The sequence below is a fragment of the Sceloporus undulatus genome, chromosome 8 (genome assembly GCF_019175285.1).
Source record: "Sceloporus undulatus isolate JIND9_A2432 ecotype Alabama chromosome 8, SceUnd_v1.1, whole genome shotgun sequence".
Classification (NCBI taxonomy): Eukaryota; Metazoa; Chordata; class Lepidosauria; order Squamata; family Phrynosomatidae; genus Sceloporus; species Sceloporus undulatus.
In genome coordinates this window covers 2535812-2560630 of record NC_056529.1, presented here as the reverse complement: position 1 = coordinate 2560630, position 24819 = coordinate 2535812, and the positions used below count along the sequence as shown (strand labels likewise).

The 24819-nt window shown below is 43.6% G+C and overlaps 1 protein-coding gene across 3 annotated transcripts in view; it reads left to right on the top strand.

The window, feature by feature from the left end:
- The window catches only part of CHST8 (carbohydrate sulfotransferase 8), a 165648-nt gene that overhangs the window by 32564 nt on the left and 108265 nt on the right, over positions 1–24819 (top strand). For all 3 annotated transcript variants that reach the window (XM_042438641.1, XM_042438642.1, XM_042438643.1), the window contains one exon: positions 11882–12103. In XM_042438641.1, coding sequence (XP_042294575.1) covers positions 11995–12103 — 109 coding nt within the window. In that variant the 5' untranslated portion in view covers positions 11882–11994. The remainder of the gene's footprint in view (positions 1–11881; positions 12104–24819) is intronic.

Genomic DNA, 24819 nt, shown 5'->3' with positions numbered 1-24819 from the left:
TAATAATAATAATAATAATAATAATAATAATAATAATAATAATAATAATAATAATAATAATATGTAGATGTTGTTGAGTGCCTTCAAGTAATTTCCAATTTATGGCAGCCTTAAGCCAAACCTATCCTGGGGTTTTCTTGGCAAGCTTTGTTCAGAGGAGGTCCAGCACTCCAACCATTACCCCACACTGGCTTTCTATTATAATAAACATCATCATTTATTTATAACGTCCTTTCCACCAAAGAGTGGTACTTCAAACATATACAATCAAAAACAGACAATGAAATGCATCACTATAAAATAATAAAATATTACTGTATAACAATATGCTAGAAACAAAACCATCACTTGCTAGGTTGTGGTGAAGGTGCATGGCAGGGAGGAGGAACCGGTGCATTTGGCCCGGGTAGACATGCCCCGAGTTAAATCTTTCAGCAGACTAGTGAGTTTTGAGGTTTTGGTTTTATTGTTGAATTTCTTGTTGGCTTATATAAGAAGAGATATCCTTAAGGTGGCTTTTCCTTTCTCACCACAGCAAACCCCAAGGGATCAGATGCATTTCCAAAGCAAATACCTGCCTCCTTTTGTTTTGCATCTTCACTCCTGTCTCCATAGCACCACCGTCTCTGGAGCAATGGATGCAAAGGCAATTCACCAATCCTGATCACATGCCAAAGCCTTGTTTTGCCTTTAATGCCAGATTTGAGCCAAGCTGGCTCCCCTTAGTAAGCAAACTAACATTTCCTGCCTCCCATTCCTTAGGAAGGACACCCATATTGCACTTTTGGTCACCATATCTATGTCTCTTTCCTTTTTGGCATTCAGCTGCTGGATTGTTCATCCGAAAGTCCTCCATTTCCCCTCTCCTATGAAGCCAACTCCTTTCCCCATACCCTTGCGCTTCTGAGAAACTCATCAATAAAATATAGAAGCAGGTGTTGTGGGTCCCGTTGTGGGTTTATTTTAGGTTGTGGATAAAAAATTCACACTCTTCAGAAGCCGATAATTCCATTTGCTAGTTTTCGCTCCCAAGTTCCAGTTGCTGTTTTTGTGGCGTGTTTATAGAGTGATGACAGTTTCCAGACCGTTTCCTTGGCAAGTGATATGCCCCCCCCCCCCCCGGGATTCCCCCTCAAGCCAGCCCCCTCCAAAATCTCATGTTTGGATCAGGAAAATAGAGGTCCTTGGCAGCTGGGAGCTCAGCTGCAAAATCTTAGGAAGCCAATGGCTTTCTCCCACTGTTTTCCACTAGTGACTCCCATATCACTGGATTGGTGAATCCATTCTGTGTTTTAGTATGAACTTTCAAGGGACGTTCTAAGATGGCGAACCCTTAGCAGCATGCTATTAGTGATTTTGTTGTGTGCCTTTAAGATGTTTCTGACTTATGACAGCCCTAAGGTGACCCTATTATGGTGTTGTTTTTTTACAAGACTTGTTCAGAGGATCATGGAGAGAAATCTTGCAGCACCTTTGAGAGGCACTGAAAGAAAGAAGTTGGCAGCATGAGCTCTCCTAGACTTAAGTCTACTTTCTCATATGCATTTGGAAGTAGACTGAAGTCTAGGAAAGCTCATACTGCCGACTTCTTTCTTTCAGTGAGTCTCAAAAGGTGCAGCAAGATCTCTCTACATGCTGATTTTACAGACTAACATGGCTATATCTTTGAATTGTTCAGAGGAGGTTTGCCATTGCCTTCCCCTGAAAACTGAGAGCATTTGGCTTGCTCAAGGTCACCCAGTGGGTTTCATGGCCAAGCAGGGAATCGAACCCTGATCTCCAGATTAAGCAGAAGGAAGCCCAGACAGTAACCAGGGTTGGGCAGAGCATTATTCACAACCCATTTAATGGAGGTCCTTAACCCTACCTCCAAAATAGGTTCAACACATTAGACAGCTCATTTGTGTGTCTGCTTTTTGGACAGGGTGCATGGGACAGTTCTCTACCCATTTGGGCCAAGCAGTGAGCAGAAGGTGGTCCTTGTCATTTCCAGGGTTCAAGAAGACACAGAACGATATGGGCAGAGCATTGTGCATCAATGTAGGACCCTGTCCCTACTTTCTAAATAGGTTCCACATGTTGGACATCCAACGTTTGTAGTGGAATGCAGGGCGGATTGCCTGACCACCTGAACCTCTATTTTACACTTTACTCTCTTGGCTTGTGCCTTCCCTCCTTGTGGCTCCTTCTTGCAAGAAAGGGCACATTGGATCATGGCCAGCCTGTTCTCTGCCTTTATGTCAAATCCTTTTGTCTTCCTGGTGCATCCGTCTATGGGGATGTTTGCCCAGCCTTTGCCCAGGGCTGTGCCTTTGCATCCAGCCTGTGAGCCTACTATATGCGGAGTCACAGCTCCTGGAGGAAGCGGAAGGCTGGCCTCACCTCCTTTCCTTTGTCCTTCGCCGTTAATTAAACCTGCGCTTTCCTCCTGAGGGACAATTAAACATCTGCAGGATGGGGGGAACGGGAGCACCGGGCTCCTCTTTTGCATCTTCCTCTTCTTGGTGTAATTGCTTGGATTTTAATGAGGAAGCGTGTGAATGTGCGTGTGTGCGTGTGTGTGCGTGTGTGTGGCATGCCTAACTATGGCTGCCTTGGTTTGCAGTGTTATTTGCATATCACTTCATCAAGTTAAAAAGGGTGTGAAAATGCCACACTCTTCTTCTTCTCTCCTTATGCTAGGTTTTAATGAAGGATAAAGTTTCGCGCTAATGACGGTCGGGAAATTAGTTTCAAATCCCCCGGGACTCATGAAAGAGGCACCAAGGATATCAAAAGGACAAAGAGACGGGGGAAAAAGAGGGAAAATGTCAAAGGCATGAGCTATCATGGAGGCCTTTGGTAACATCTTTCAACTAGGTTCCAATCATGGCCAAAATGGACCTCCTTCTCCCCATGTAAGATGGGGAAAATTGGGTTGAAGGGTGAGTTACGATTGTGGCAATAGGGTCAAACCTGGGACTAAGTAGTGATTGTGAATTCCAAACATTCTGGGTATATCCAAAAAGACAAACAAATAGAACAGATCAAGCCAGAGATCTCCCTGGAAGCCAGGATGACTAAACTGAGGCTATCATACTTTGGCCACATCATGAGAAGGCACAGATTGCTAGAAAGGACAATAATGCTAGGAAAGGTAGAAGGTAACAAGAGAGGAAGACTGCATGCCAGATGGATGGACTCTCTATAAAAGAGGTCATGGGTATGAATTTGCAGGACCTGAGCAGAGCAGCGGAGGACAGGGAGTCTTGGAGATGTCTCACCCTGGGTCTTACTTTACTGTTGCAAAGAAATCCATACAAAGTAGGGAAGTATAGTCAGAAGAAAGTTAACTATACTTGAATACAAGAGACTCTCTTCTATGTGTCTGTGTGCTGTCTTGAAGCGGATAAGCCTCGCGGATAGACGCTTCACAGACAAAAGGTTGTAAATACTAATTTTTAAGAGAGGAAGGGGAGCGAGGAAGTGATCTCTTCAGGCGGGAAGCAGAAAAGCTTCAATTGCACCAACCGAGGAAGAGAGAGAGAGAAAACAAGGCACACACTTTAAAAAGTCCCTCTCCAACTCTTAAGTACTAAAGCAACAAGTGTTGATGACTTCTTCAATTCCAACATGTCCTCAGCTTACTTCCATTGCAGCAAATGGAGTCCAAAGTGTCAAAGTAGTTTGCATTCAGTGAATTGCATCGAAAGTAGAAGAGTGGATGGGCAGAATCTTGTCCTTCCCAGCTGCCTCAAGCAAAAGCAAACTGCTGCAGCTTCTCCCAGATTGTCTATTCGTCCTCATTTGTGACTTTTGCCATCTTGACCACTCCAGGGTTGCTTTGCCATGCGGGTTCTTGTTTTCCTCTGTGAAATGGTGTAATTGCATGCAATCCTTACAGAGAAGGCTAAAAATTGCCTAAAACTACATATCTCAGCATCCCATAGCACTGAGCCATGGCGGTTAAAGCGGTGTCAAATTGCACTGTTTTCTGTAGTGCAGGTGAGGTCTAACATGAGAAGGATGAATCCAGAGCATTGCATGTCTAGCTAGCTGTGTCCTCATAGCTAAGCAAAGTTTGTTTGGCCAAAGCTGGCTTTCCGGCTCGACGCATGTAGCCACTTTTCCCGACAGTGAGGCTCCTGCTGTTTTTCGAAACCTTTGCATGACCCTCCTGAAATGTAGCTCTGTCTAACTAATGCGAGACAAAAGAGTCCAGCTAATGCTACGCAAGAGGGACCTGCAGTGAAAGATTGCCCTGGATCTTCTTCCCTTGCGGACAAGACTTCTTTTGGACAGATCTCACTCAGCCATTCTCTCTCGCTCTTAATACAAGCCATTGATCTCCTCCTCCTCTCATCTGAAACCAAACATTTTATGACTACTGAGGATGTCGAGTCTTCATTGATTCTGGGCAGGAAGAGGTACCTTTAGATCTTCTTTATTGTGCCTTGCAAACATCAGGGTGTTGAGAACGCTATCTTGTTTCACCGTTTCTTCATTTGGGTTCTGTTTTCTATCAGCAGTGACTGCCTCAGTCTGTTGAAAGCAGACTGTCTGAAAGATTGGATGCATCTCTGTATATAGTAGTCATTCCCAAACTTTGTTCCTCCAGGTGTTTTGGACTTCAGCTCCCAGAAGCCCCAGCCAAAGTCATGAGTTCTGGGAGCTGAAGTCCTAAAACATCTAAAGGACCAAAGTTTGGGAATCGGTGTTTAAAGCCTCAAGATCTTCAGGTGAGGATTTTTGTTTCATTCCTACCATCGTTACTAGTACTCTTGGGGTGCATCTACACTGTAGAAATGATGCCGTTTGATACCACTTTAAGTCCTGTAGCTCTATGGAATCCTAGGTTTTGTACTGGATTTTTACAAGGTCTTTAGCCTTCTGTGCCAAAGAGTGCAGTGCCTTGAAAAAACCTACAAATCCCAGGATTCTGGAGGATGGAGCCATGGCAGCTAAAGTGATGTCAAACTGCATTATTTTTACAGTGCAGATGCAGCCCAGCACGGAAACCACTTGTAAGAAATGGGCATTAAGGAAGAACTTCTTTGCTTTCAGAGTTGTTTGACAGTGGAACAGACTGCTTTGGTATGAGACTGAGTCTTTTTCTTTGGAAGACTGTGGCTTCAGTTGTGTTTTCCTGCATAGAAGGGGGTTGGACTGGGTTGCCTTTGGAAATATGTACCATTCACCCCATACGATTCCAAATGGCAGCAATGTCTATGCAAAAGGAAGCTTGGATTCAAAAGGAAAACTCTTTCAGGGAAGAGAGGGAAGACTGTGTTCCTGCTGTGTTCAATCAAAATGTTGTATGTAGTTATTTGGGGGCATCTCAGCATGGCTGCACCAAGTCATCATTGGGATAAAAGTTGCAGTTTGCACCCCGGTGTTCATGCCTAACTCCCATCATTGTTCAGCCCTGAAAAATACTACCTTGCCAGGATGTTGCTATCTGGATCTCCAGGGACTGTTTTTCATAGTTTCCCCCCAGTTTGTGGCATTAAACCTGCACATTTATGCTTGACAGTACATAGTCGCCCCATCTCTGGACACTGAGGCTGAGTTATTCCATTGCGTCTTGTCAATGGTTGGCACTCCATGGTCACTGGGACGGAAAGACAGGGCAGGTAATGGGCACAATGAACCCAAGGAACGGATAAAAGTTGGGAATGTCCCAAGTCAGGTTGGTGGTGTTTTGGTTGTGTATTCCTGCATGGCAGAGTTGGGTTGGATATGATGACCCTTCCAGCTCTATGATTCTGCGTTTAAGTTCTCTGTGTCTCTATGGAAAAGATACAGTACTAGGAAACTGTTGTTGCTGGTGGCTTCCCATTTCAATGGGGTTTAGGAATTTATGCCGACACAATAGATCCTTGGTATTTGTTGGAGTTTGCTGCTTTGATATCTGCAGATATGATTATTCATGGGTTTGATTAATATGTTCTCTCCAGGGATATCTAGGTCCTCCAGTGCAACTCTATGGTCAACTTTAACTAAAAGTTGTGCCGAAAGACTTAGATATTCCTAGAGAGAATACTCTACTAGACCTTTGTAGCTCCTCCTTGTTTATGGTCAGTGTCTGCCGGATGTTGGCCATAGAGTTGCATTGAAGGACCCAGAGATTCCTAGAGAGAATACTCTACTAGGCCTTTGTAACTCCTCCAGCGCAGTTCTATGGTCAGTGTCTTTTGGATGTTGACCACAGAGTAGCGCTGGAGGACCTAGATATTTCTAGAGAGGTGTCCTCTTGGGCAAAAACATGGTGTTTTTGTTATTTGCGGTTTTTCTATATTCACTGGGGTCTTGTGCCCCTAACCCTAGCAAAGATAGAGGGACAAGTGTATTTCTTTGTCAAACAATTCCCCTGGAAAACTTTGGGACATTATAAAGTTGTGGGAGAACTTTGCAAAATAATAATAATAATAATCTTGCCGCTTTATTATTCTTCCTGATGGGTTTTCCTAACTGTGGAGGAACCCATTTTTCTTCGAGATGGAAATGAATAATTGAGCATATTCTTTTCCTGCCTAGAGAGGATGCAAACTCCAAAGTGAGAGATCGGTTGCTGACTTTCCTTCTGGGCCTGAAAGCTGAACCGTTTGCAACGGCAACTATCGGCAAACTATCTCTGGCAGCGAGATACAGTGAGGAAAGATAGGGAGTTAGATGGATCATTTTTTATGCCTCGTCTCAGAACTTTAGAAAATGGTTTTATATTCCATGGGTTGATTATTATCAGTGCAGCGCAATGATAAGCAGCAGCTCCCTACCAAGTTGCTTGCTGAAAAGAAATTGAGCGTGCAAATAGTATTTCATCATAATCACCGCGGCGGTGCAAAGTCATTCATAAAAAAAAGCAGGGATATATCGAGATCCAATATTGTTTTAGTCCTAATCAATATTAATAATTGTTTGCATTTTTTTTCCTTTTTTTAAAGTGCGCTGTACCATTGACAAATGTGCAAGAATTGGGGAGGAACGGCCCGTGTCTTGGATTCAATGATTATATATAAAGGGAGCCATAATTTAACTTTCAAATGTTTCTGTCCAAAAAAGAGAAAAAAAGAAAAATTACAGGAGATGCCATTGATCCGCAGAAGAAAATAGTTATCTTTTATTTATTTGCAAAACGTTAGGCCCAGCTTTAATTATATATGAGCTAAAAAGGTCAGTTGCTCTTTCTTATGAAGATTGGCAGCGAGGAACCCACGGGTTTCATGCAAAATAATGTGTATACAATGCCAGGCTCTGAAACTCTGCCAAACCCTTTGCTGCTCAGGAAGGCAGGAGGTTGCGCAAACATTAGCAAAGGTTAATTTTGGAGGATCGAGGGGAGGGAGACCTTTTGCATCCCTGACAACACAAAAAGCGTTCACTTTTCAGAGAGGTTTTGTTTTATTTCATTTTATTTTTTTGGCTCTGCAATTATGGGGAAGAAAATTTCTTTGCGGAACGACGGGCTTTACCTGAAATGCATGACGAGAACGGATGCCGCAAAGGTTACCGTTTTGTTATTTTCAGCCTTTCTTGCAAACCTTGGAGGCTTTGGTATTTAGGCCGGTTCCTTATGCTTTGCTTTGATGGGATCTTGTGAAAAGGACAAAGGGGGAAGGTGGGCTGAGTTTAGCAAAGGCCAAGGATGGGCACCAGGTTTTCAGATTGACGTAAGGGGTTTTCATCAGTTTCGGTGTTGGTTTTGGAAAAATTGGAGGAAGAGCGGAGAGAGAAACAAAGATAGATTACTATACTTTGGGAAGTAATGCCATTCAAAGATTCGGGAACTATTTTAGCCCCTTGCCCAGACCCTTCATCAAGTCACACTCTCTCAACCTCAGAGGATGCCAATGGCAAACCCCTTCTGATGAAACCTGCCAAGAAAACCCCACAATAGGCTCGCCTTAGGGTTGCCATAAATCAGAAACAACTTGAAAGCACAAAACAACATATCAGAGGTTTAAAAATATATAGGTAGGGATCTAAATTTTGAGCTACTTCATCCTTGCATAAGGGGATGAATAGGTATAGTAGTTTGCCAACTGTGGTGGGGGGAAAAGAATATTCTGCCATAGCTGAACATGCTGAAGTGTAATGGAAGGATTATTCTGTGCAGAAGAGCACATGGGATGGTATATCATTTTAAATATATTTTACTATTTTTAATGTGTTTTAATGGGAGCCAGTGTGGTGCAGTGGTTTGAGAGTGGGGCTATGACTTTGGGGACCCTGGGTTCAAATCTCTGATTGACCATGAAACCCACTGGGAATCGAACCCAGGATCTCCAGTGCCGTAGTCCAACTCAAACCATTACACCACACTGGTTCACATGGCATTAAAAAGTGAACAATATTTAAAACAATACACCAATGTGGGTTTTTTTGGGCTGCATGGCCATGTTCTAGAAGAGGACGTTCCTGACGTTTCGCCAGCATCTGTGGCTGGCATCTTCAGAGAAAATATACCAATTGTTCTGGGCTCTTCTCCGCAGAGCAATTCTTCCGTAACACTTCAGCGGGTGCAAATATGGTGCAAGATATTCCTTTCCGTGTCCGATAAAAATGCCCACCTGCTTGGACTGGGGAAGTTGCATTAAACCCCAACCAGATTCCAGCCCCGGTTTCCATATTGAAGTGCATCTCCATCCGTGCGCTGGTAATGCGCGCCCATCATTCCGCTAAACGTTACTCATGCAAGAAATGTCAAATCTGTGTGGGTTCCCCTTGCTTCCAACTGCCAGCTTCTGCCCCGTTCCCTTCTTGACTCGTGGGTGGCTGATGTGCGAAAATTATTTCCAGACTTTCTTTTTAATTAGAGGTTTCACGTTAACGACTCAAAAATCACGATTAGCGGGGGACTGCGGCGCACATCTCGGCGAAATGCCTGGGAGTTTGAAAATCACCTTGACAAAACAGATGGGGCTCTCAGTCATTAGGGAGAAAGTGTTTGCACTCTTTTGGTGACAGGCAAATTAGTCACCGAGACTTTAAAGATTAAGAGGACTTTCGTGTCGGGAGGGGAAGAGGATCCTTGATGCGCTTGGATATAAAAGTTGTTAATTTTCTTTCCTTCTTAAGAAAGAGAAAAAGAAGAAGCATTGCACTTGCTTCGCTGCTTTCTGAAAACTTAGGAAAGCTGTTAATGAGAGTTTGCTAAGTTTTGAGAAAGCAAGCCGGAAAGCTGCATCCACACTGCAGAAATGAAATCTATGTTGGCGCCACTTTAACCGCATTATCATCGTCAGCGTCAGCGGCGTTTACTCTAAAGTGGTATCAAACTGCATTATTTCTGCAGTGTAGATGCACCCCCTAAAAAGCTGAATTTGCTTTTCCTTGAGATTACTAAGAGCTTAATAATTCAACAGTATACACCAGTATACACCAGCCAAGCTCCCATTATTCCCAGAATAGTTTTCCAGCAGCATCCATTCCAGATGCTAACAAGAAGGGTGCAAGGGTTTCAATTTATTTTGCAAACATATGTTTTTTAAAAGAGCCCAACTGTTGCACATTTTTCAACCCAACTATTTCTAAGCTTATGGACCTTCCAATATCTATATCATTCTTATTTCCTCTGCAGTCAAGGAGTTTGCTACCCCAAAGTGCACAAGATGAAGCTTGTTTTATTTCTATCACCACCCAAAAAAGAAAGGCGTAAGGAAAGAACATTGAGATCATATCTGTCCCAGCGTGAACCAAGTCCCCAGTGAATTGTCCATTATTGTTTAACTGGGGGGAACCGAAACAAGAAATGTAGGCCATTTATTTAATTATGACTGTAACCCTGAGCACAAATGAGCTATAAAGTCTTGTAGCAGGTATGCAGTAGTCCCCTTTCCATTGCTGTTTCCAGTTATTGCATGGGGAAATGGCACTGTAATTCGTGTTTGCAGTGGCTAAAAAGGGGACATTTGGAGGCTTTTTGAGATGGCTGCGCAAGCCCAGCGTTGGTGCGGCTTGCGTCTTCCTTGCCTGTTCACACATGTAGGCTATGACCTCCCTGTACCGATATTCATTATTTATCTCAGCATAATGAATAGCACAACTCATGCCTTAGTTGTGAGTTTATGACTATTAAACAGAAGTAACTACTCCACAGCCAAAAGCCAGTATAGTGCAGTGGTTTGAGTGTTGGACTGGGACTTCAGGAGACCAGGGTTCGAATCCCTGTTCAATCATTGAAACCCATTAAGTGACCTTGGGCAAGTCACACTCTCTCATCCTCGGAGGAGGCCACAGCCAAAACCACCTCTGAGGAGACCTTGCCAAGAAAACCCCATGATTGAATGAACTGAATGCATTGTATTGTATGAACTGAATGAGTGAGTGAGCAGGGACGTAGCCAGGATTTTAGGAAGGGGGGTCCAGACTAAGTGCCACCATTATAATGGGGCTTGGGTGCGGCAGCACAGCAGCACACACCATTCATTTTTCTAATGGAAGGGGGAGTCCGGAACCCAAGATCCCCCCCCTTGGCTACGTCCCTGGAGTGAGTGAGTGAGTGAGTGAATAAAAGAATGAATGAATCACGCATTAATTGTACCATGCAACCCTAGCACTGAATTGGAAACATCGCACAACTGAACATAAACATGCAAATGCTCAGCCACCTTCACAATTTAATGCACCTCCACATGAACACTTTTACATCTGAAACCTTGAGGCAAATGTGGATATAATGCACCAGACAAAAAAGGAAAGAGAGGAGGAGGGAAGTAAAACCTAAGCATAACAATCTGCACATAGGTCTAGAAAAAAGAAGAGGGGCCAAACACCAAAGTCTATCTGTCTGTCTATTGTGCATTCATGTACACACATGCACACTGTTTCGGGTTACAACTCTCCAGTTGCCTCCTCATTAAAGCCCCTCTTCCTTTCCTTCTTCCTCCATAGCATTGTTGACGGTTGACTAGGGGACGATTCGGGATAAATAATAATAAAAAATTAAATAATAATAAAATTTTTATTTATATGCCGCCCTTCCTCCGATCAGGGCGGCTCACAACATAATTAAAATACAAACAGTTCCAATAAAAACATATTTAAAACAACCCAACAGTAAAGCCCCAAAGCCCAACCTCTTGGCCACGAAAGAGAGGAGGGAGGCCCACAGGATATTTACTCGGGGAATGCCTGTTGGAATAGGAAGGTTTTGAGGTCCTTCCTAAATTGGGCCAGGGTGGTGGACGAGCGGAGCTCTGTGGGCAGCGCATTCCAAAGGGCTGGGGCAGCTATGGAGAACGACCTCCGAGTAGTGGAGGCCAACCTAGCCCTAGGCACCTTCAGTAGCTGCTGCCCAGACGTTCTGAGAGTGCGAGGCGGAATGTATGGGGAGAGGCGGTCCTTTAGGTATCCTGGGCCCAAGCCATTTAGGGCTTTATAGGTAATTACCAACACCTTATATTGAGCTCGGAAGCGAATGGGCAGCCAATGAAGATCTTTTAAAACTGGTGTTATATGGCTGGTCCTGGACGCACCAGTGACCAGCCGGGCTGCCATATTTTGCACTATTTGCAGCTTCCGAGTTTGGTATAAGGGTTGCCCCATGTAGAGTACGTTGCAGAAATCCAGTCTCGAAGTTACCAGAGCATGTACAACAGTTTCTAGGTCCCTCTGGGCCAGGTATGGGCGCAGCTGGCGAATCAGCCTAAGCTGATAACAAGTGCTCTTGACCGTCGCATTCACCTGAGCAGTCAGGTGAAGCGACGAGTCAAGAAGCACCCCCAGACTGCGCACGGAGTCCTTCACAGGATGGGATGCATCCAAAGACTAGCCCCTTCAACCCCATTCAAAACCCCCTAGGTGTGTGCAACACTCACATATATCACTAACAGGATCCTAGACACAGTATAGGATTGCAGTGACAAGTCTTCTAAGAGGGTCTGTGCTCACTCCCCACCAGGTCGCATGGGAATGGAAAACCAGCTGAAACGATGACCACAGCCTATGCTCTGGAGAAGTCCACCCTTTCTTCTTCCCGTGGGTCCAAACTGGATTGATTGAAGGACATCAAGGATGAAGCTGACCTGCATGTTCTCCTTCATCCTGCTGTTCGGTGCAGCTGGCCTCCTCGTCTTCATCCACCTGCAAGACCCAGAAGAGATCATCCATCAGCAGACACCAGGTTAGCATCTTGGGTTCCTTTGGTGCGCTGTTTCTCTTGTGACCTGGAGAATTTGTTTTGCATTTGTGTACTGGGAATGTCCATGTTATGAATGGAAGAAAGGACAGGGCAAGTTTCTGGAGAAGACCTGAAAAGCTCATCTTGGCCATGCAAGTAGCACATGTTGGCCATGGAAGGTCATGTTGACCAGGCAAGTAGGTCTTTCTGTTCCCTCCAAAATGTGCAAACTCCTATTCAAGAAGACTTGCTTTCAACCTTTCATAAAAGCTGCAGAACCTGAGAATTGAACCATGATTGTCTATCAGCATCACTTGTACAGTTGTCTGTGTATTTCTCTGTACCTTCATCCCCTCTCCTCCTCTTCCTTTCCCCACTTCTGATTTGTCTCGCACCCAAGACAGACTATGTCTAGAAACCATGTGTCAGTAGCGGACTGCAAAGCACATGAAACGAATCCAAAACACCCAGGACTGTCATGGGCTGTAAGAGCAGTTTCCCAAGTTTAAACTGTAGCCTACAAAGCAAGGGCTCAGTCCAGACCAATGGTGGCGGACGGTATCAGTGATGAAATAAATAAATATGAACTTTAAAGGAATGATCCAATGTGCTAAACCAATGTTGGAGACGAGGGTTCTGCATCATAGATAGCTCTTTAAAGTTCAGGCTGAAATCCAGAGCGGATAAACTGCACCATTGATATGTCAGTCATTGGACACTACTGGCTTAAAGTCTTCTATGAGCTGCATTTTAAATACTAGTAAGAGATATGTTTGCTTTTAAAAACTGCTTTTTAAAGAGTTCTGTTTTCAGGCATAGTGAAGTGTGAGACAGACTGACTTTGTTTATGTGATTTGGAGAATGGCTTCCTCCTAGTAGTATATAAAGTTGCTACAGCTTTGGTCATCTTGGTTGGTGAGATTTCCTCGGCTTGTATGTTTGATCCAGGAATTGGATCCTGTTCTTTAAAACCATCCTTCAGGGTTGTAATCTCCTGCATTGTAATCTAGGCTTGGATGAAGAAGAATTTGCAAGTAGAGTTTTGTGTTGCAGTCTCTGCTGGGTTTAAAAATAGTAAAACAATTGTGGTTTTTGGTGTGATGTTGCACACTTGTCGGGATCGGAAAGGAATTTCAGCGGTTGTGAGGTTATTGTGAGCAAAGTTACTCATTTCACACCTTCCATGATTCATTCTGAGACAAAACACACCATGCTTGAAATTTCCACAGCTGTGAGGCTTGTAATGCTTTTTGTGCACATGAACCCATGCGCCTGTTTTAAAAAGGGGAATGCCTAAAAATGTGTACAGTTGGAAAAGTCCTTGAGGGGGGAAAAGCACATTAGGAAAAGTGTGCAAGAAGGCATTGGTTACAGTAAAGGCGCATGGGAAATACATAGATCTCATGTGGGAGAAAAATTAAAAATCTTATAGTAAAAAGTTAGGAATAAAGCCACGTCCAAAGCCTCCATAAGGAACTTTCCTCAAAGCTAGATGAGTGTCCATGTTGTTATTACTATTATTATTTGCAAAATTGGGACACAACGTTGCTTACGGTCTAAAAGTGCAGTAGGACAATTAAAACTTTGCAAAAGTGACAACTAAAATGCAATCAAACAATTACAGTACAAGGCTTTCCCCTACTCTTTGCCTTCAAATGCACTGCAGCATTATACTCGGAGGAGAGACTCATTGCTCCTGGTTACTCCTTGCCATCCAGTTTAATTTGGGATGGCATGGTTTACAAACCAAAGTTAATAAGAGATAGTTTGCTCCTTTCCATTTTTCATTGCCTGGTCTAGGAAGGCTTGTTTACTGTTTTCAGCTTGGTACAAACCCCACTACTTAAGCCGGGATAAAAACGAGAGCCATAAAACCTTAAGTAATGCTTACATTACTTTCCGTCAGCAAAGCACTCCTGACAGTAGCTGTTTGTGTTGATTTGTTACCATTCATTTATTCTTTCCCTGCGCTGCGCACGCTGCAACCTTAATTGTAATCCTGTACTGAGAAAGCAATATCAAAGTCATTTTCCACAACATTAGTTACAATTTTCTTCTGATCCTTCGAGTGAAACAAGCCCGTCCCGTTGGCTTCCCTGAATGTATAAACCTTGATTACATTTATCTGTCGGAAACGAAGGGCTTACAATATATATTAGGTGTAGGTTGCCCAGCATGCTGGGATGTTGTAGGGTCTTCCTTTATTTTTCCCCTTTGTGGTTGACAAGTAACTTCAGCACCACACAGCAAGGCCTTTAATGTTGTGCATACACTGTTTATGATCACAGATTTTTGTGCGCATCTGTGTGAATAATAGAAGCTATTTTGCTGGCTTGGTCAGATCATGGTAGCTTCATCCATAGTAGACACTTGGAGGGATGGTATATAGGAAATACTCAGCTTCTGATCTGATTGTATGAATGTCAGTGTGAATGTTAGTTGATGATCCGTTATTTTAGTGAATTGATATTAATGTTATTGTTTGGACGACTGTATTTATATGGAATTGTTTTATTGCTGTATAAATAAAAAATATTGTTATTATTATTTCTAAGTAGGCCTAAGTCTACGAAAGCTCATGCTCCAACCTCTTTTGCACAATTAGCGTGCATCTACACTATAGAAATGATGCAGTTTTGACACCACTTTAATTCCACCCTGTGGAATCGTGGGATTTGTAGTTTTCAAAGTCCTTTGCCTTCTCTGCCCAAGGGTGCAATTGCCTCACAAAACTACAAACCCCGGGATTCTGTGGGATGTAGCCGTGACCATTAAAGAGATATCCCATTGCATTGTTTCTACAATGTAGATGCAACTTTAGTCTCAAAGATGCTGCAGGATCCCTTTGCATACTGAGGATATTCCAGACTTAACACGGGCGATGCCTCTGAATTCTTACTAATGAATGCTGGAGCAAAAATTGTAGGGCTGGACGCAATGTCCTGTAATTTACACATTCACTTTGAAAGTAATACGTTGGAAGCAGCTGAACGCTCCGGCTGCCAAAATATACCCACCATTTCATTTTGCTGGCACTTGCTTCTAACTGGACATTGAGATGATGATGATGATGATGATGATGATGATGATGATGATGATGATGTCCCATTCTTCCATAATCAAATTGGCTCTGGCTCTTGTTTGTGTGAGTGTCCATAATGTCATCATTACCATTTGCCATGACGTCACCAAGAAAAATCATGTAGGTTTTCAGCAATAAGAAGTCTAACAATGCCTTGCACATCCATGCAGATGCACATTCTTTTGTAGCATTCAGTGGCTCATTTGATTGAAAATCCAGTTGCGCATCCAGTTGCGAAACACATTCAATATGAAACATTGCCATTCAACACAACACAGGACAGCACCGACAATGTGTAACTCCACAGGTAGACATCTATGCTGCACAACACTTTCGTAGGATTTTGCCAGCGGCAACCTTGACCACCTTGCAACAAGAAGGCTATATATCAAAAACCAAGCCTAAAAGAAGTTCAGCCGGCAGGAAGCTCTTGTCGTCAAGGTGTGACCTCCAACTTTCAGCAAACTTAGATCAGAGCGGAGAACAGGCCTTGTTAGCTCTGCAGAAACCTCTTGTAAGCTTTTCTGTGAGTATCAGGAGAACATTTGGCTTTAGGTCAGACTCCGGTGAGGAGGTCACAGTCCTTTAATGCCAAGTATAATATCAGCGCTTGTCAAAGAAAGATAAATCCAGGCCCTGTGCTCACACCTGCGCCCAGTCTCCAGTTTTGGTTTGGTGCTCTGTTGTTTCATTCGCTTAAGAACCATAGTTACAAGTTCTAGGGGTCGTAATCATTGAATGTTGTGACACTCAGAGTAAATAGCTGAAGGTGTTACCAGCAAATGTGTGCTTTCCAGCAGTCCCAGTTCTCCCCATCTTCACTGGTTATAGATGAAGGAGTTTCTGTGTGTGCAAGCATGTACAGAGTGCAAGCACGCTTGCAGGGGTGTCACTAGGGGCGAGCGAGGGGTTCGGACCACACTTGGTGAAACCTTGGGTTGTAAACTGGTGCACTGGTGGGAAGTGGACTGGGTGCCATTTGGGTCTGGTGGATCTAATGCCCATGTGAAAAAGCAAGTCTCTTCCTGTTCTTACCCAGCAAGCAGCTCCGCTGACCCAGAAAAAGTTGTTGAAGAGAGGAGGGAGATGCCAGCCATAGCCACATCGCCCGAAAAACCCACAAAAAACTATGGATGCCGGCCATGAAAGCCTTTGACTTCACAGAGGAGGGAGAGTATTAAAAAGTCATCCGCACCAGGTGTCGGCTATACTAGGTACTCCTTTGCTTCCTTGCCTAGTTAATTAATCAATTAGATAAAATTAATAATAAATTTATTACATCTGTATTAAAATTAATCGTTATTAATGGCTGGCATTCTGCTTGGGGCTGATGTCTTTGTAAATGGCCTCAAGCATGCGCAAAATTCGATTGAGTATTTTTGCAACATCCATATTCACCCTATGGCAGTGTTACAGCATCTGGGCATCCATTGGACAACGGTAGAGGGACCAATGCTTTATGGTCTGATGTGCATTAAGACACTCCCTAACATACATCTGGGCACTGTCTAGAAAGTGAAAGAGCACAATAGGAGTGTGCAATGCACACCAGAAGTAGCCAATGTACCTTGATTGGAACACACTTGAGAGTGCATGGATGTTAATTTTCACAATCCACTAACAGTTTCATTGTGTTTTGGCAACCTAGCCAAAGATTCGTAAAGTTATGAAATGTAGACTGTGCTGTAGAATCTGGACAGTATTACTTAATTGTCTATATCACATCTCAAGCCCTGGCCTAAATACTCTGAAGGTGTCAGATCCCATTTGATTTTGGAAGCTAAGCATAATCAGCCCTGGTTATTACTTGGTTGGGAGACCACCAAGGAGTACCAGGTACTAGAGGCTCCATTTCAGAGGAAGGAACCTGCTTCTGGAGATTATCTGCACAAACCAGACTTGCAACAGTGAAATCACTGAAGGTGCACCGTACACAAATGTTCTTCCCTGATCCAGCATCAAATGCAGTTGCAACTTACGGATGTCTCCAATTATGGTTTTGGGCCTGTACTTAACCAGATCGACAGAGAGATTTCCAGTTGTACTTTTGGCAAAAATGTAATAATAAAGGGCATATTCTGTGCTCAGAAAGCATGCAACGCGCATATGGAGGAATGGCAGACTTACCTGTGGGGTGGCATTCTCACACTGTGTGTTGAGCACAACCCACTTACAACCTTGTTGAGAATGAAGAGTTTGCTAAAGGCAGAAATGAGGATTTCCAGGTCATCTAACAAACTGTTATCTTACAAGATGGAGTGTTCCTGGCATTGGGAATGGTGCTGCAGATGGTTTATCCTGGCTACTTTTGCTGTTGTCAGAAACTGAGTAAGACGACTTGGTCGCTTCAGCCAGTTCCAGAACAATTTAAATTCCCTTGCTTTTACTGACAGATACAATGCAAAGTGCAGGATAACCTCACAGTGAGATGGCTGCAAAACATGCGTCAGACCTTATTGTTTTTTCCCCAAGAGCCACAAGGAATTGTCCTTATTTGATAGTCTTGCATCCTGAGTCACTTGCCTTCTTTTGTCCCACCAGAATTGGAAGCAAAATCAGGACAGTTGGTCCTGATACACACAAAGGGATTGTACAAATCATACAATTGATGGCCAGGAATGGATGCACAGGCAGAGTTGTGCGGTTTTGTATAGTCATTGCTAAAACATTTCTCCCTATTCTCTCTATGGAAGAAGCTGGGCATTGACAGCGTGCTGCCCGTTGCAGTCATGCCATCACCTTTGCAGACTAAAAATAAGTTTTGACTTCCTGTCCTGCTTCTGCCGGGTTTATCAAGTTCCCCTTTCCACTTTTTGACACAAGAAGGAGATCCCCGGGAATTGATCTCCGATAATGGCACTTGTATAGAGCCGGAGACCTTTTCTTCACAGTAGTGGGGCTGCACACTGTCTGGCCTCCTGCTGAAGAACCCATTTACTGCCTTCCAGGTTCCTGGTGGGGAGCCAGTTTCTTGCCTGAAAGGAATATCAAACGCACGCTCAACCGTTTGCCATCTGCAAGCAAATGCAAAGGGAGAACATTTTAATAGGAGCTTGATGGAAAGTCTACAGAGAGGTAACTTTCAGAAGGTAAGGTGTGGAAAACCATCATTGCAGAATTTTTAAACAAGTTTAGAGAGCGGCGCCGCGTGCCTCAACATGGAAGACATGCGCTGAATTGTTATACATCCGAGGTAGCCATATAGCAAAGGAGCATCCAAAACCCACAAAGCAACAATATCTTTATTGGGATAACTGAAATGCACAAAATACATGATGCAAGCTTCCAAAGCTCCACTGGCTTCTTCATCAGACAAAGGTGTTAAGATCATACAGAAGAAAGAAAAATAATGACAATGTTAAGAGTCACAGGATTCAATTTTGTCAAGATGTTATTGATGTTGGGGCTGCATTTGGCATGTTTTACCTAAATGGCACCTCAAAGTTTTCCAAATGCAAGAATATGGAGGCTTCTTGAGAAATGTTCTCAACCTCTGAATTGAAGGGGAATGGGGCAGCCTTGCAAAAGACAGAAGGACCCTGGATCTCAAAGGAAGTATCTTTTCGTCTAAGGTTGTGGAGATGAGCTATTTGGACACTTTGCAACTTCCATGTAGAATAGGAACACTGCACAACTGCACAACACAAGTCAAGGACTGGAATCAATGCACAACGTACAATGTATAAATACACGGTAAAGTCTTTAACCAATCTCCCTGTGGCCAGAAAAGCCTTCCCGCAAGAGTCTCAAAATCTGGGCCGGTTCCTATTGGGAACGGAGGATTCAGACAGCCTGAATCATAAAGCCCAGGACTCAGAGATAGTTGTCGAGTTGTTGTCTTTTTGGAGTATCTGGATGACGCATCCGCTCAATGGAGGGCTCAGTTCTTACACACTTTTGATTCACTACTCCTTGGATTTCGTTTCAAGTCAATAAATAAAATTTCATTTGTGTTTGTAGAATGGTCACGCAAGGCTCCTGAGTTATCTTTGCCTTTCTGTTTCACAAACATGGGATTGTTCCAAGCAAAAGAAAACAGAAAAGAAGGTAATTTCTTTCTGATTTCATGCCTTCGGAGAATCTGGGTGGCATCATTCACCCAGGCGCCATTAGCAAAGCCACACAGCGTTAACCTTTTGGGGTTGTTTTATCGCTTAAAAAAAGGTACGTGCTCCTTGCCAAAACCGCGTACAGCTTCCCATTTATCCTCAATTGCTTTGTCAAAGCTCCCCTTTCTTTTCTTTTATGTAAAAAAAGTTGCTTGTAAAGATAACAAGCTGTGCATTGTAGAGCAGGAGAGCATTATGGAGATGAGCAGTTATCGCCGAGTTGTGTACACTGCTCTGTAATTTGTACCTAACATGATGGGAGCGTGTGCTTGGAATAAGCAATCGCAAGGAGCGGCGGGGCGGCTGGGGAGCTCAAGGAGGCAGGCACCAATAAACCAAAGGGAAGCCAGTTTGGGTCTTCCTTTTCTAACAACCTGCATATGCTTCTTTGAACATAGGTCCAAAACACACTGCAGAAATAATCCAGTTTGAGACCGCTTTAACTGCCCTGGCTCAGTGCTATGCTAAGGGAATTGTAATTTATTGTGGCACCAGAGCTCTCTTGCAGAGAAGGCTAAACGTCTCATAAAACTACAGTTCCCAGAGTTTCCTAGCATTGAGCCAGGGCTGTTAAGAGGGTCTCAAACTGGATTAGTTCTGTACACTTGTCTCTCCACATTCACTAGGGTTAGGGGCACAAGACCCCATGAATATGGGGGAAAACTGCAAGTAACAAAAACACCATGTTTTGAAATGAGAAGACACCTGTCTAGGAATAATCTCTAGGTCTTTCAGTGCAACATTTAGTTAAAGTTGACCATAGAGTTGCAGTGGAGGACCTAGAGATTCCTAGAGAGAACATATTAATCAAATCTGTGAATAATCAAACCCGCAAATATCAAAGCCACAAATATGGAGGGATGGGTGTAGTGTGTTTTGGACCATACACACAGTTCTTTTCTTTCTCAGATCTTACAAAACAGTGATGCAGCACTAGGCTGGTTGAACAAGTGTAGGGAGAAGACTGATGTGCCATTCCAAGAGCAAGTTGTCAAGCTCTCATCAAGCTGTCAAGCAGCAGTGTGTATTGAGCATCACAACTTTCATTATCTACACACACATACACAGGTTGGCATCCGGCTTGAGACACATCCAGGTCTAAGGCATAATCTGCACTGCAGAATTGAAGCAAAAGTTCGACACTGCTTTAACTCGCATGCTGTGGAACCTGGGGATTTGTAGTTTGTTGTTGCACCAGTAGCTCACAAAACTACAAATCCCAGAATCCCATAGTATTGAGCCATGGCAATTAAAGCGGTGTCAAACTGCATTAATTTGTGGGGTTGGGGTCTATTCTATGGCATGCAAGTAAAAATGCATTGATTTTTTGGTTCTGATTTGGAGCCTGGGTCCACCAGTTGGGAGGTTTGCATCCTTGGTCTTCCTCCTCCATTTTGTTCTTCCTCCTCTGTGTCTCAGCCCTGGCTATAAAGAGTCCTGCGACAGAGCCTGGAATGCAATAAATCCAACACTATCTGCAACCACACATTAAAGCCAGAGGAAATATGTCTTCCAGGAGAGTGGAGAGACCATTACTCAGCCTCCCATTAAGGAACAATTTGAAGGGCCCTCCTGGGATCTTCTCTGCTTATGGATGTCCAAATGGGAATGGAGATCTGGAGATCTGGAGATCTTTCTCACAGCTTCAGCAATATGTGCTAAATTTGCCTTTTCCTGGGAAAGAGAGTTTAGAGAGTGACATGACATGCCTCAACATGGAAGACATGGGCTGAATTATTATACATCTGGGGTAGCCATATAGCAAAGTACAATAACATCCAAAATCCACAAAGCAACCGTATCCTTATAACACAACAACAACAACAATAGTTTGGATTAACCAACATGATCATTATTTTAAATCGGTGGAAAATGGGCAAAAAAGACCCTCCTAATGTTTTCCAGCAGGGAGACAACCTTCGCGACTGGTTCTTGCATGCAAAAACGAACCTAGTAAATATCCACAGCCCTCCTTTGCAAGGACTTTTCTCCTTGCAGCCCCAAATCCACTATTCCTTTGCTTGGCCTAATGTTGCTTCTTTCAATCCGGTGTCAGAAAGAAGTCTTGCTGTCGAAACGCCTGACGCAAGTCTGGTCTGAAGCTTCCCTTGTGTGTGTGTGTGTGTATTTCTTCCCCTTCTTCCCTGACAGTGCCCTTTGTCTTCTCGACAGAGATTTGTTAAAGAGGTGTTTGTTTGCTTCAGATGGTTCTATTTTTAAAGCCTTCTGAGTCTGACACCTCGGTGTTGTTTCTGGCTTAAAAAATCAAAAGCCGCACGCTGTCAGCGGAGCCCTATTTTCTGATCGGGCACAAGGCAAGATATCAGAAGCAAAAACGAAAACCACAATGCTGTGAGGTGTCAGGAAAGATCAGCCGTGGAGAGCTGGAAGTTGAAAGCAAGCACTCTTCGTGAAAATAAGGAGAACTCCAACATTGCCGTTTCAGCCGCGGACGTAAACTTTGTGGCATGTCTTGGTTAAAATGCCGGAAAGGTTTCTCAATGGCTTCTCAAAGACTAAAGCTAAAGACAGTATCCTCAAGGCACTGGATCCAATGTGATCATGGAAGCCAAGTTGGGTCATCCCTGGTTACTACTTGGATGAGGGACCACCAAGGAATAGCGGGTTATATTTCTAAAGAAGGAACTGGCCAAACCAGCTCTGAGCATTCCTTGCCTAACAAAACCCTATGAAATCCATGCGGTCACCATAAAGCGGACAGGCGACTTGAAAACCTTGTGAAATTCATGGGATCCCCATAAGTCAATACTGAACTTGAAGGTTCATATACACAAGACGCAAAACACCAGATCCTATCTGATCTTGGAAGCTAAGCAGGGTCATCCCTGGTTAGTACTTGGATAGGAAACCGCCAAGGAATCCCAAGGGCTGGAGGCTCTTATTTTAGAGGAAGGGACTGGCAAAACCCCTTCTGAGGATCCCTAGCCTAAGGAAGCCCTCTGAAATCTATGGGGTTTCCATAAGTCTACAGGTGATGAAGGCACATAACACATGTTCAAGGCACCAGATCCCATCTGACCTTGGAAACAAAGCAAGGTCAGCCCTGGTTAATTCTTTGATGGGAGACCACCCCAATGGATCCCAGATACTGTAGGCTACATTTCGGATGAGGGAGCTGGCAAAACCACCCCAAGGATTCCTTGCCTATGACAATCCAAAGTGTGCCATAAGTTGACAGGTGACTCGAAGGTACACACACACAAATACACACACATAAAGAATGCAACCTAGGGTTGTGAGAATGAAAACTGGAGAGGTCTCCTGTCTCCAAGAGACTCGTTTTTCTACTCTTGGGTTTAGTCTGAAGTTGAAAGAAGCTGCCCTAAGTTTTGCACCCTAATCCTCAAATAAGCTCAGTATGTGGGATATAGCTCTTTCAAAAGTTACACTTAAACCTGGAGCAGGGTCATCCCCACAAAGACCTGGATGCCCCCAGAAGTTCCCAAACTGAGGAGATTGCATTGGAGGGGAGTTGTTTTCTTATTAATATTGCCAAACAGTTCCGCATAAAAACACTTTGTTGATTTACTGCAGGACGCTCCAAGATTTACCTTCTGTTTGTCGCTGTTGTAATTTGCAGTCTGAAAGGTGCAGCCATTGGTGGGAAATAAAATGTGGAGTTTAATAGGGCTGTTGCTTCTGCCCCAGGAATTGCTAGTGCAAGACCCTAAATAAGAATTGCATCTGTGTCCACGGAGGTAACCTTTATGGACATCTTTTCCCAAGTCCTAAATCAACAGATTTTTAAAAAATCTAATTAGCTAGTTAAGCGTGTTTGATAGCTTCAATTTATTGAGCCCAGGATGTGGTTATTACCTTGTAAACAGGAGCAATCCTCTAGTAGTTACTTAATTAATGCTGGGAGAGAGGCACCTTTCTGCATATATGAGACTCAGGCTGCATCTGCACTGCAGAATTAATGCAATTTGATGCAGCATTTTCTGCCGTAGCTCCAAGCTATTTATAAGAATGCCTTCTTTTTGCTTTTGTGTGGCATTGTATTTATTGGGACTTGAGCATCCATGGGTTTTGGTATCCACAAGGGAACCCAAAACCAATGGATACCAAGAGCCGACCGTTTGCAGAAGTGGGGAATATATATATTCTTTTTTTATATTTATAAGAATGCCTTCTTCTTATATAGAGACATTTCTTCAAAAGCAGATGCAAAGGCTTAAAGGTTCTAGAATTTGAGGGCAGGAGAGGGATTCTAACAAGGCAAACCTATACATTTCAAATCAGAGGGAAACCTCTGACTTCAATAGAAGAAGAAAAGAAAGAAAGAGGTAAAGAGAGACCGGTGATACAGGCTGATAGATATTTAGTTGTACTTGCAAGTTTGCACCCTTTTGGAGCCCTAAAGAAGATATCAGTTGGATCTGAGTGTTTCATTTCAGGGAAACGTGTCCATCGTACAGATCAGTTTCGAGGCCGGCGAAATTAAATTTGGAGCCAAGGAAGGGAGAAGCGGGGCTGGCGCTCCGTTCATACTTCAAATGTGGTGGGATATTGGCAGCGCCGTGACTAATGTGGGGAGTAAATCAAGTGCGATTCAGGCTTTGAAGTCGGGGATGCGGGGGGAAAGAGCCAAGCACAGGCTGGTTTTTCTCCTGTGCAAATTCAGTAATTTCATGGAAGAAGGAAACCGTGTGACCGATTTCCCGTCAGGAGATAAGCGTGCCTGGCTTACCCGGGAGCTTCAGATACTGTTATAATACTCCCCAAATAAACAAGGGGAGGCACTTTTTTTGGGGGGGAAGGGTATCATTTCCATGGGTAGGGCAATATATTAATTACTCCTTTAAAATAGTACTCAGGACAGTGCCTTTAAATCTCCCTTTAGCACCTTGGAGAGCTCTGTTAAACTTCATTGTGGTCCTTGGAGAGGACTAAGGGGGCATTCACACTCGGTTTTATGTCCCAAATAGATGAGGATCGCCGCATTGATGCACATCGGGATCACTGTTCCCATTACGTTTTGGGTTCGCGAATCTCTCTGCATCATTTTAATCCTTGTGTCGTTCACACATGCCACCGTTTCAGGATAAAATGGAGCTGCCTCCATTCCCTTAAATGATAAATAAATAATAAATAAAATATTTATTTATAGCCCGCCTTTCCACAGATCAAGGCGGGTTACATAATATACCGTTACAGCATAAAAATACAATAAAAACAGCAAGAATACATTAAAAATTGCAAATAACAATTACAAATAACAACATCCAGCTAGCACGAAATACAAAAACAGTGAGGGGGAGGGGAGGCTGCATTGGGGACAATTAGGGGAAAGCCTGTTGAAACAGGAAGGTTTTTAACCCCTTCTTGAACAGGTCAAGGGAGGTGGCCGAGCGGAGCTCATTGGGAAGCGAGTTCCAGAGCTGTGAGGCCGAGATGGAAAAGGCCCTCTGCGTTGTTATGGCATATTTCGAGTCTGGAACTCTCAACAGTTGCTTCCCAGCCGACCTGAGTGTGCGGGGCGGATTATATGGAGAAAAGCGATCCTT